This window comes from Bactrocera latifrons, unplaced genomic scaffold (assembly GCF_001853355.1).
Source record: "Bactrocera latifrons isolate USDA-ARS-PBARC rearing strain unplaced genomic scaffold, ASM185335v1 scaffold_138, whole genome shotgun sequence".
In the NCBI taxonomy this organism is placed as follows: Eukaryota; Metazoa; Arthropoda; class Insecta; order Diptera; family Tephritidae; genus Bactrocera; species Bactrocera latifrons.
In genome coordinates, this window is record NW_017534830.1 from 306,278 (window position 1) to 319,052 (window position 12,775).

Below are 12,775 nucleotides of genomic sequence, written 5' to 3' on the forward strand. Positions count from 1 at the left end.
CGGCCCACTGCCACGCCCACAAAATGGCGAAAACCGAAAACCTATAAAGTGTCATAACTAAGCCATAAATAAAGATATTAAAGTGAAATTTGGCGCAAAGGATCGCATTGGGGAGGGGCATATTTGGACGTAATTTTTTTGGAAAAGTGAGCGTGGGCCCGCCCCCTGCTAAGTTTTTTGTACATATCTCGGAAACTGCTACAGCTATGTCAACCAAACTCTATAGAGTCGTTTCCTTCAGGCATTTTCATATACAGCTCAAAAATGGAAGAAATCGGATAATAACCACGCCCACCTCCCATACAAATGTTATGTTGAAAATCACTAAAAGTGTGTWAACCGACTAACGAAAAACGTCAAAAACACTAAATTTTACGGAAGAAATGGCAGAAGGAAGCTGCACATAGGCTTTTTTTTTAAATTGAAAATGGGCGTGGCGACGCCCACTTATGGACCAAAAACCATATCTCAGGAACTACTCAACCGATTTCAATAAAATTCGGTATGAAATATTTTCTTAACACCCTGATGACATGTACGAAATATGGGTGAAATCGGTTCAGAACCACGGTTTCTTCCAATGTAACGCTGTTTTGAATTCCATCTGATGCCTTCTCTGTATAATATATATATTAGGAACCAATGATGATAGCGGAATAAAACTTTACACAAATACGGTATTTGAGCTGAGGTATCCCTTATGGAAAAATTGTCGTGATCGGGCTATAACTTTTCAATGCAATTAAAATAAATGAAAATACAATTCAATACTCAAAGTACACAAATTGATCTAATCTAATTAATTTACAGCAAAATAAAAAAATATGTAAATGACGGATAATGAAATCTCGATTATCACTTTATCATGCGAGAGTATAAAATGTTCGGTGACACCCGAACTTAGCCCTTCCTTACTTGTTCTCATATAATGAAAACACCTTCTTTTTCATGGGCAACTACATAGGTATGTACATATATGTTTGCTAGAGCGGTCGGTTCTAAAAAATTTTATCGAAGTTTGAGGTGTCGCCTAAAACAATTATATGTGAAAAATTGCATGAAGATATCTCGTCAAATGAAAAAAGAGTTAACTTGGATCGGTCAGTTCTTAAGACAACTATATCCTATAGTGGACCACTATATGACAATGATTATGACAAACGATTACTATATTGGGGACAAAATGCGAAATTTCAAATCGATATCTCAAAAGCTGGGAGACTTTTTATAAAGTCACACACACATATATTCTTTAAAAAGCAGTCTGCCCGACAAAATTTCTGTATTTTATTACGCACACTTGTTACTTATCTATTACACTAAAAACACCCTTCCCTTATCGATTGATTTTATGAGTTTACCGCTTTTTAATGACTATTTCAGCACTCATTATAATTACGTACACTTTTGGGATCCTTTAGCTTCTCTTTTTTATGACTTAATTATCTATGAACAGGTAAACATTTTTGTCCTCCCAGCAAATTACAAGTGATATACGCAAATCAGCTTTAATTATGAATTCTAATTAAGCGTGACAAGTCTTTAACTTATTCATGGTGTAAATATTGCACACACGAACAATACACAATCGCCTACAAGCCAACACACAAACATATTTACTCCCGTCTCCCTTTAGGGCATATATAAAAGTATGCCAAACAATTTGTTAATGAATTCCGCTATGTAGTTGCGTTCATTATATTGCAATATACATATGTATAATCTACGTATTTTTCTACAAATACAAAGGCATATATAAATGCCCACATAATGGATAATCTTTATAGTTTAGTAGTTTGTACTTACCACGACGATTGAAGGGTCGCACCCTCACAGCAACTTTGATCTTATCAGTTGACATGGTGTATACTGGCGATTGTAAATCTATTCCTTTATGTATATATTTCTCTTAGTATATATGAGCTATTTACAAGTGCTATCCCGGCGTGAAACGAATTTTTAAGTTTGTGAGTTGCGTTGCTTACTGGTGTCGCGTAAAACCACGTCGTTCGACGAAGTATGCCTGTTTTAAGAAAGTTACACTGTGGGAGTACGTTATCCTTTGGCCAAAGTTACACTTAAGCGTGTTTCAAAGTAATATGCCTTTTTCCAACGTGTCGTGTATTGTCGACTTTGACGAGAACGGAAACAGCAAAGTTGACGTTATGAATGACGGTCGCGATAAAAGTGTACATACACAACAGTTCGCACAACGTTGGTAAAAAACAAAACAACAGTCACAATGACGGCGTTGGGAGCCTTGTGACGCGTTCACAACTAGCTAGCGAATTTTTATTAACTTCTCCTTCATGTGCGCCACAAAGCGCTCTCTAAGCACTGCGCCGCACCTTCAGCCCTTTCCTATTTCGCACAACTCAAGTAGAACTTGAATGGCATACACTTTGTGTGGCTGGTTTTATTCACTCTTCACTCTATTTATTTTGTTTCTTTTAGATAACTTTTTTTTATACGAGTGTGCTTTATTTGCTTATTTTTTATATTATACACATACACATTCACATGATTTACTTTGCTACCACTCTGTAAATTTGTAAGTAGTAAGATCTTTATAGAATTTTGTATAATGAATAATATATTAAAATTCCTAACTGTGTGTACCACAAGCAAGCGAGGATTCATTCATTGGCATTCAAGAGCATAGCACACCAGCGCCGCACAAACGAAAGCACACGAATATCAGGTGTATTAGCGCCCACAGTTGAATGGTGGGAACGATGGTGCTGGTTTGCGCATAAAGCCGACCCAAATTGGATATCGTATATCGCGTTGTTTTATGATTTTAATGATGATGGACAAGCAAATAACCTAACAATTTTTGTTTTACAATATTTAGATTGTGAGTCAACAGGACGGGGTTTCAATTAAATTAAAAACATTATTTCATCGAGTTAAGTGGTGCCAAACGGGGAGACAACACATACTAAAACTATGCGAATACTTATACACTATATACTAAATATAACTACATAGAAAACTGTAAAGAAGCGCAATAAAAAAATTACTTACAAAATAATGTGATCACAATTACAACTAAATTTCAAGAAGTCTCCTCATTAATAATGGATGACTTGATTTATAACGAACACTGCTATGTGCAGTTCAGGTTAGAAAAACGAATACGAAATTTAAACTTTGTTGCCGCAGCGTGTTTTGAGTTTTCGTTAAGGTCCTCGTTTTGGCAGCAAGGTGCGCAGTTCGCGTGTCAACACCAGCACCCAATTCGTTTTGTCTGCATATTTCCTTAATTTATTATAAATAGCTGGCGTAGTTCGTGCTAATATTTACTTGAAATTAGAGTGTTTTCCCATTCATTACCATGGCGCTAAAATATTTACAAGGTAAATTCTTTTAAGCAGGTTGATTGGATGTATGCATTCGTCATATATACATTCATGGTACTTCTCCTTGCGTTTATATGTATTTGCATGTGCGATTCTCTACATATGTATATTTACGTATGGGGTTAAGAATAATGCGGTTTTCCGACTTGCCAGAAAATATCAATATATATAAATCCGAGAATTATTCATTAATTAATTATAATTTTTACTTTATTTCAACTTAATTTCTTTTTAATGCACACTATACACTCTGTCTCTTATACACATCTAGATGTGTATAAGAGACAGTATCAATATATATAAATCCGAGAATTATTCATTAATTAATTATAATTTTTACTTTATTTCAACTTAATTTCTTTTTAATGCACACTATACACTTTTGCGTATATTTATAATTGTTCCATTAGTATCTGGAAATATCACAGAGCAGCTCAATCTTCATTGAGGACAAATAAAATATGTATATCACGAGTGCAGTGCCATCACCACCATCCTACTAAATAGTTGCAATATAAAATATTATCGAAAATAAGACTTTAAGCCTTAAAATATGTATGAGCGGGTGGAGGGAAAAGTCATAAACAGCGCACACAAATCCCAATGGTCACTCGTGCTAATACATACATACATATGTATGCGCGTACACATATACACAAAATCGTTTTACTTTCTCCCCCTCTCTTTGCACGTTCTTTTATTATTGCTTTATACTTTGCTTCTTTGTTGCTATCATTGATGTGTAATGCAGCTTGTTGCCCCTCACCTTTCGCATAAAATTAAACCAAACAACGTTTCAACAAAAAAAATGAAAACCACATCCCCCCCCACGCCCCATCTGTTCCAAACCAACAACTATCACTTTTCTGCTGTTTTGTGCGAACTTTTGCTCTTGCTTCTTCTTCTTTCACACACTTTTCTCATATTCCTCCATTGGCTTTATGAATCGATTTTATCGCTACATTGGCAATTTTTTTCTCATTTGTTTCAACACCTAAAATTTGTTAATTTTCACAATAATTTCACACATCAATACTTTACGCATAATCTCACAAAGTACTCGCTTATTTCGGCCGCGTTTTTAGTAGTTTTTCACAAATTATTTTGTATATTGTAATGGACTTTTCACAAATTTTTAGCAGGTAAAATAGCGATGTATAAAAGAAAAACACTTGACACGAGCGCCATATTTGATGGACAAACTCATTCTGCTTTGGCTTACTGGCTGGAATTGCATACGGAATTGAATGAAAAGTGTTGAGCGCGACATCTGCTGGGGACACTTATGGCACGAATATGACATAAAGAAAAGTGACAAAGTGCGTTCAGTGATTATTGTAAATATTAACCGTAAGAAGTCGCTTTAGTCACAGATGCTTTCCAGTAGGGTATTCACTAATAAGCAAAATTTTTAAGAAAATATACCTTTTATTATATTTGTAACCTAACTAGATATTAATAGTTATCATAACCGTTAAATATTAAAAAAATATATATATAAAGGAAAACGTATTCAACAAAAGAAGAAGAAAATAAGAAGATTATCAATTCGGAAAGTGTTAATTTGCAACTTCTAAGACATCGTCTAGAGAACCATGACCGATGCTTGCGACTCCTTTAGTCCTTAACTACGCCGCATCAGTATGATCGTCTGGTTGCTGTAGACATGTCAGAACACTGCACACTGGGCTACAACGAGATGCTTCTTGATGTCTTCAGTCTGCTTCCGGTTAAGGAGCATAATTAACTTCTCTGCAAACAGTTTCAGCTGAGGTCCCTTCATAGTAATCATCCCTGCAGTCACCAAAATGTCCTTCCTCATCTACGTCGACGTCATAAGACAATACGCCGACCAGACTTCGGACACAACTAACTTCAGGCATGCACTGTCCGCCATTCACAGTGGAACACCTTCACCAACTTCCGCTCAGTAATTGGTGTACTTGGAGACAAACCACCACCCATTGCAGACGACGAGTTCAAGTTCCCGAAGAATCGTTCTGGTACTGTAGCAGGTTAAACTCCTACTTATACCCCGATACTAATAGTGCCCCGATATACCAATCAAATATATGTATGTACAGGATTCAACGAGTCCCCACATGCCACTAACCACCTCTTTGTATGCCGAGTTAACCCTACATATCTGACACCTCTCTACCTATGGTCCGACCCCGTCAAAACAGCACGTTTCCTGCACCCACCGTTGGATGACCTTGACGACAACTTCTTATGTCATTCTTCTTGAATTTCAATAGTTGCTGTGAGCGGCCTGTTGAGTATTCCTTTTATGCCACCTGTGTATGCTTGTCGAAAAAGTCAGGGACTGTTTCCAACGAGACTTAGCTACACATACAAATATCTATAACACATTTGTCCATTATGTATCTAAAAGTAGTCGGGGTCTCGTTGTAAGGTAGTTCTATATTTAACTAAACGTTTTTGTTTTCTTTCCGATTTTGGCAAAACTCACCAAAGCTCGTAGCGCCTGAGCATTTTAAAATGTACTTCAATGAAATTTGCTTCCAATTGTACTAGAACTGAACCTCCGATCAAACAACGTGACAGAGTTAATGATCAGTTGAGTTTCCTTACTACTTCGGACTGCTCCGGGTTTCAGATTGGTGTTAGCAATGCAGTTAAACACAATCAGCGCCAATAAACCTCTTGTCGAAATATGATACGAAATGCCGGATACTAGATATCATAACACTAATACATACTGGATACATACATTCTTAAAATTTCTAAGGTGCAAGTAATGAAGTAGATACATTGGAATCTATCGGCGAGTGTCCACACCTACATACACATCCTGGTGCATTCAAGTGGTACCTATAAGACTTAAGTGCAAGAATGTCTTGAGAAAGACATCCCGATTAGTAGCACTTAACCACGGAAGGATTTAAAATAGTAACTCCCAATAAAGCTGTGCTGTACGAAAATATCTTTGAATATATATACATATTACGAAGCAATATTTCAGACCTGCTAATATGCCATTGCGTCAGGGTCAATGTGTCAATGATCGCTGAATATGACAATCACAATCGGTCTGCTAGCCTTCTGCCGAAAGGCTGCGAGGCAATAATTTACTTTTATATAAATATTATATTTTAACATATGTACATACAAACAACTTTTCGTCTGCGAACAGCGTGAAGTCTTTAAAGCGCTTATTGGAAATCTACCAGCGAAAAACAAAAACAAAATGCCAGACGAAGCAGGAAATTATGAAGACTTCATGCAAGGACTTGTGCGACCACAACACATTAATTGACCTACTGTTTATATTCACAAAAAAAATATGTACGTGTGTAAGTGTGTGTGTGTGTGCACTTGTTGCTGTTACATAAATTATTGTAAGATGCAATCGTTCGGCTGTAATTATTTCCGGAATTTAGTTGTTGTCTGACAATGATGCTAAAAATAGGATGAGTGTGAATGCATGCAACGCTGTTTACTGTGTCGAACCGAAATTTGGTCCTTTAGACGCAATACTGGTTTTCACTACTGAATTATGACCATCCACAATAGTCCTGTGGACTGCGCTTAAGGCTGGTCCAAAGCTAACAGAAGTGATCCACTTCTTCACCCTATACTTAAAAATGTACAATATTATGTTTTATAGGCTTGATACTTTCAGAAGCTTTCTCGTAAACTTTCAGAGAATCTGTACCTAAAACTCATGTGTACCATTTAAAAGCTTTTCATTTTGATTTTCATCATTGACATTTTGCCATTTGATGGATTAGAAATACAGAATAGGTATACCTCTTTATATGTTAACTGAAAGTAATTCTACCAGACGACTTCGGCCCAGAATCGACGTTATTCATCATCGAGCTCCGATAATTTCTTAGATATTAGTTTTGGCAAAATTCTACAATATGTATATGAATGGAATTTCTCAAAGACTACGTAATTTAGATTCTTATGATGGAATACTGCTATTTTTGATCTCTGCAGCAGAGTTTAAATCCCTCTACTACGCTTCACTAATTGGTCGCGTGGATGCAGTGAAAGGCAGACTAGGAAGCTACAGACATGTCAGAGCACTGCACTTTGGACTACAACGGGATGTCTCTTGATGTCTCCTATCGAACATCTGTACAGTGAAGCCCGCATGCTCGCATTTAAGGGACATAATGAACTCCACGTAGCGAGAAGAAGAAACGACTGGTGCGCTGTTGTTAACTCGGCTATAAGAAGAAGATTGAAATCCTCTCCAAGCAGTTCCTACTGTGGTGCTTTCGTAGAAATCATTCCTTTATCAACGGAAACGCCTGTCAGGAGCATTAAGAGGTCCCACCTCAACTATGCCGATGACATAAGACGTAACAACGACCAGACTTCGGACGCCAATAACTTCAGACCTACACTGACCGCCATTCACAGTAGTACCATAAACACATTCACCGACTCCCTCTCAGTGAATGACGTAGTTGGAGTCAAACCACTACCCATTGCAGACGACGAGCTTGTGTTGCCACAGATTGCTGGTTAAACTTATACTTATATAAATATATGTGCAGCAGGCAAAGACTCCATCTAACACTAACCAACTCTTCGCATGCCCAGCTAATCCAACAATCTGAGATAACCCCCCCCTATGATCCGCCCAAAGTCGAAATAGCACATTTTCTGGGAATCCCGTTGGATGATTTCGACGACAACTTATATGAACCTTACCATCCTAATGGAGACTGGATAACCATTACAAAAGCAGGGTCTTTGAGGATCATCAATGTAGTCGTTTTTGAGGAAAGAGCGTGCGACCAAATACTCCAGCATCTTTATTCGAACCCACTAGCTCTGATATAGTAGGCTCAGTGACAGAAAGAGAAGTGTTCGTCCGCGCCCGATTCAAACCAACTTAGCTATACAAATTTTTCGCAAACGCATTGGCAGAAATTCCCTTTGAAAACATCAATTTATGTCAAGGGAAAATTATATATCGACCTTATCAATGACAAGACATATTCATAATGATCTCCAGGTGAAAGCCTATCGTGGAGGGCTAAAAACAGGTGCAACCGGTGTTTTAAGTGATTTGCGGCCAACGGCCCTGAAAGTAGGTTTTAATAAGCAAAACAACAAAATCTAGGGAACTTTGTATCCATCCAGCTGCTGTAATGGTTTGATGTTGAGTCTTCAGTAAAGGCGTTACAACTTTTCGCGTCTTTGCAAAAGGGGTTAAAACTGGCGCAAAATTGTGGTTTCACGTTTTAGAAGGTGTGATAATCTCATTAATGGAGAGTATTGGATCTTGCAACAAGATTTGGCTTCAGCACACAAAGATACAATCACCCAGAAGTGGCTTAGAAGTAATAATTCCTATGTTCATAGCAATGCTCCTCTTGCTGATCTATAACCAAAAGTGTATGCAATAAATCAAAGGTAATACGATTAAATTTTAAATATTTGCTTCTGTAAGTAAAAGCTGCAATAAAGTCATATTAGAAGTTAACAGTTCAAGATAGTTACATTGATAACAATTATTAGAGCTAAGTGCTGCTTTCAAAATTGGTGAACGAGAATAATTAATAAATATTCATGGGTATGTGCATTGAAATACAACAACTCTAAGGCTAATTCGGTTAAAATGACTACCAGATATCCTTCGCACAAGGCTTATTCGTTTTTGTAGTATATTTAATGTTAGCTAGTGAGCTTAATCATAGCATTCAGTTTGCAACTCACTCAATGCATTAAGTATTTTATGCAATTTGCCAGTGATAAGCGGGCTTAGCGCTCAATTATAGTCCATAAAACGAAAATAAATAATGTTTAAGCATTGCTTTGGAAACGGGATTTCCTAGACCTACATTTTATGGTGGATAATCTTCGTTTGTTCTCACAACAAATAACTGCTTAATGGTGGATGAATATCAGCGTTGGCAAAAATTAAAAATATATCAGATTTTTCTCTCTCTTTCTCATTTCCTATTTCACCTAAATCAAATAGAGTCGTATTATCGATACGTTTTGGTGGTAAATGAGGTCCTGACGAGTGATCCATTTCGAGGTTTATTATCATTCGAAAGATCACTTTGTGGCATTTAATTTTTGAAGATTATCGCTTTCAAATGTTGGTCGCGGCTACGTCTCAGATGGTCTATCCGTAGAGTCCAATTTTCGAGGACTCGTTCGAGCATTTCGACTGGTAACTGGCGAATAACAAGCGAGATATTTTGCTCTAAGATCTGAATCGAAGCGGAATTATCAGCATAGACTTCAGACTTTACATATTCCCACAGGGAAAAGTTTAACGGTGTGATGTCACACGATCTTGGTGTCCAATCGACCGGCCCAAAACGTGGAAGTATCTGCTCACCGCAGTATTTTCTCAATAAATCCATTGATTGTGGTGATGTGTGGGAAGTGACGCCGTGTTGCTGTGAACGGCGTAAAATCGACTATCCATGGTATGCACTCTCAGCTACGGCTGCTATATTTTCTTCACTGCGTGCTGGACACTGAATGAGGGGCCTCAAGATGGATGGTGTATTCAACTGATCAGTGATCGTGGACTAATCAACATAAATCACAGAACTGATATTCCTCCCCGGTTAAAAATGTTCAGTCTAATGTTTTCTCATTTCTTGACCTATGTGACCATATTTCTTTATAAAAAAAAAAAAGTTTATTTCAATAAAATGATGGTTTCACGATCTGGTCGCAGGCCATCAAGGACTACAGCTTGGCGAACTGAAGCCGACCTAACTCCGTAGGTTAGTTGTGAATACGCAATAAGCAGAACCATGTTCGACAGGAGAGGATAATTAGGCTTAGAATATCTGCAATATCCCATGACTCTCCAGAGACGAGGTGAACAGAATGAGAGGAAATCAACAGAGCGACGGGGGACGATTCTACGGAAACCTCGGACTCCCAACAGAATTGAGACCAGTAGGATCAGGAATAAGGTATATCGGAAAAATTTTATATGAACAAGCAATAGCATTCTCTTAATTATTTTAAATATTTTATTGAAAGAGTGGTTTGCAAACCATTCCACTAGAGAATTCATTGCCTCTGAATTCATACTCCATAATATGATTAATGATCAATCAGCTGGAAATCTGACGAACAACCATTTCTTAAGTGTATAGTCTTTCAAGTTGTAGGAGCTCGTTGAATCTGTCTTGTCATATGTGAGGGAAAAAGGTTTGCGCTTTCAAGCTTGCTGCAATTTAAAGCTCTATAAGTGGACATAAAAGTCAAAGTTCATAACTCTGTTTTCTGCATGATTGGGGACTTGCGAGACGAAAAAATAGATAGCGTATTTCAAATTCTGGAATCAGAATATATCCATAAAGCGTGTACCAGAAGATGGTAAGCAATGCTAAGCGTTTTTGCACGCAGCTGCATTAGCAACTCTGAGCGATAAATTTTTACCAGAAATAAATCACGCAAATGCGAACGACACGCATGCGACCTAACTCTTCACTGACGCATGTTTAACACATATACATACATACATATCTATACGAGCATATGTAATTGACTGATTGTGCTGCCTCAGCTTGCTGCTCTTCTCCTGCTTTACGCGATTCCACACTCGTGGGTAAACAAAAGGCCGAACGCGCTGCCGAAAATCAAGCGTTCGAAAACTAAATCGCTGCAAACAAATCGGTGTTACACAAACAAGACAAACAAAACGAATAATGCAAACGCCGTCCAGTTGAGAGCTCGAAGTACGATGAGCCCAGCTCCGGGTCAGCTGTGAGGAGCTACAATTGTATAGTGGTCAATCGGCGTATGATTGAATGTAGATCGAAATTTTCAGCTTTTTCAACGCATGAGCATGAGCTGTGTGATAGCTGCGACTGCAAGTGCCCTACGGTGGGTCAAAGCCGAGCAGAAGCTGTGCTGCGTGGAGCGGAGCGAAGCGTACGAACGAGCGCGCGAGCAAGCGAGGACGGTACCAGCGAGTCGGCAAGTGCGCCACACTCATGTGTTTCGAGCGTGTTGTAGTATTGGTGCTAAAGTCTCGACACAAACAAAGTCGGAGTTGCGGATCTTAACGCGGAGACCTTTTTTTTTATTGCGCCCGCAACGCATTACTTATTACTCCCTACGCAGCGACGCAGCGACACGGCGCCGATGGCAGACCGAAACTTTATAAAAGTTTGAGCGCAACGATAGTGCGCAGCATTTGCACGAAATAACTCACGGTACACGGCACGCGCTTGAAGTAGCAGTCAATAAAGAAATAACAAAAATTAAAAAGTGAAAAAATTTACAAAAAAAAAAAAAAAAATTAAAATCGTTGGCTTTTTGTACGTGCGAAAAGAAAATAAAAGTGTTCGGAATTCAGTGTGGTTGTTGTAGAAAAGGTACAAAAAAAAAATATTTTGGTAAATTTTTGGGTAGTGAAAGAAGTCAAAATATGCAATGCATAAATATGTCCAACGTTTGAAGGCCAAAGACAACAACTAAAAAGTTATACATAGCTATATAATAATTACAAAAACAACCATAAGCCGACTCTGCTTAGTGACCAACTATTTCGTATGCGTTAATTTGTGGCAAAGTAAATGGTAATTGTCATAATAGTAACAACAATAATAGCGACAATAGCAGCAACTGTCAAAACGGCTTAGCGCAACACAAGCAAACCCATCAGCAATGATAAGTGAATAAATATTTATTTAAATGAGCGCACAATGAAATGCTGAAGCGCTGCATTGCTTAATCGATAACTACGGCGAAAAAAGTGGAAATAAATAAAAAAAAGCAAATAAAAATCACAAATTACGAACAGTGCAAACGAACAGATTGCCGCGGCGACGTACGTTTGGGAAAGACCAACAAGACACCGGAATGTCTCATCAATTGCGCTAATATTTGCGACTATTACGCTTGTACATACATGTATATAAAATATACCGCTATTGACGAAGAACTTTTCGTCCAAACGGCTTTTTAGTACTCAAAGCGAACGCCTGCTGCCTAGTTCTTGCCAAACGTTAAGCGGCAAACAGTTTGAGCGCCACTGTGCGAAGAAAGCGAAGGAAATTGAAATCCTTTGTACTATAGCGTGTTCCAAGAAAGTGATTTAGCAGCGATTTGTCCTAATTTGAAACTTGATTGAAATTTTCAAAATAAATTGAATTTTTTTAATTTAAAAGAAATTAAATTACTTAAAAAATCACAAGAATTCGAAAATTAATTTAATAAGTGCCTGCACAGTTTTATGTTAATTTAAATTGTTTTTGAAAACAACTGCTGCCGAATTTGCTGCTTGGATGCATTTTAGCTAGCAGCAGTGGACGGACAACGTTTGTAAATATAAAGTAAGTTTCAAAATTAAAAAAAATATTATTTTAATTTTATAATTAATATTTAAGAAATGTATAAAATATTGCAAATAATTGCTGCTAAATTTATAATAATACTAGGGAAGT

The 12,775-nt window shown here is 37.6% G+C and overlaps 2 protein-coding genes across 11 annotated transcripts in view; one reads left to right on the top strand and one right to left on the bottom strand.

Moving 5' to 3' along the window:
* Positions 1-4,556, bottom strand: part of LOC108965287 (kinesin-like protein KIF13B) — a 65,542-nt gene extending 60,986 nt beyond the window's left edge. For 7 of the 10 annotated variants that reach the window (XM_018927594.1, XM_018927595.1, XM_018927591.1 and 4 more), the window contains exons 1-2: positions 4,404-4,556; positions 1,807-2,541 (exon numbers count right to left, since the gene is read on the bottom strand). In XM_018927594.1, coding sequence (XP_018783139.1) covers positions 1,807-1,861 — 55 coding nt within the window. In that variant the 5' untranslated portion in view covers positions 1,862-2,541; positions 4,404-4,556. Of the gene's footprint in view, positions 1-1,806; positions 2,542-4,390 lie in introns of all 10 variants that reach the window. The other 3 variants (XM_018927588.1, XM_018927587.1, XM_018927586.1) reach the window with 3 other exon arrangements.
* A 7,989-nt stretch (positions 4,557-12,545) lies between these two features.
* LOC108965247 (nose resistant to fluoxetine protein 6) overlaps positions 12,546-12,775 on the top strand; it is a 38,093-nt gene continuing 37,863 nt past the window's right edge. The window contains exon 1 of the mRNA XM_018927513.1: positions 12,546-12,664. The gene's annotated coding sequence lies outside the window, so the exon portion shown is untranslated. The remainder of the gene's footprint in view (positions 12,665-12,775) is intronic.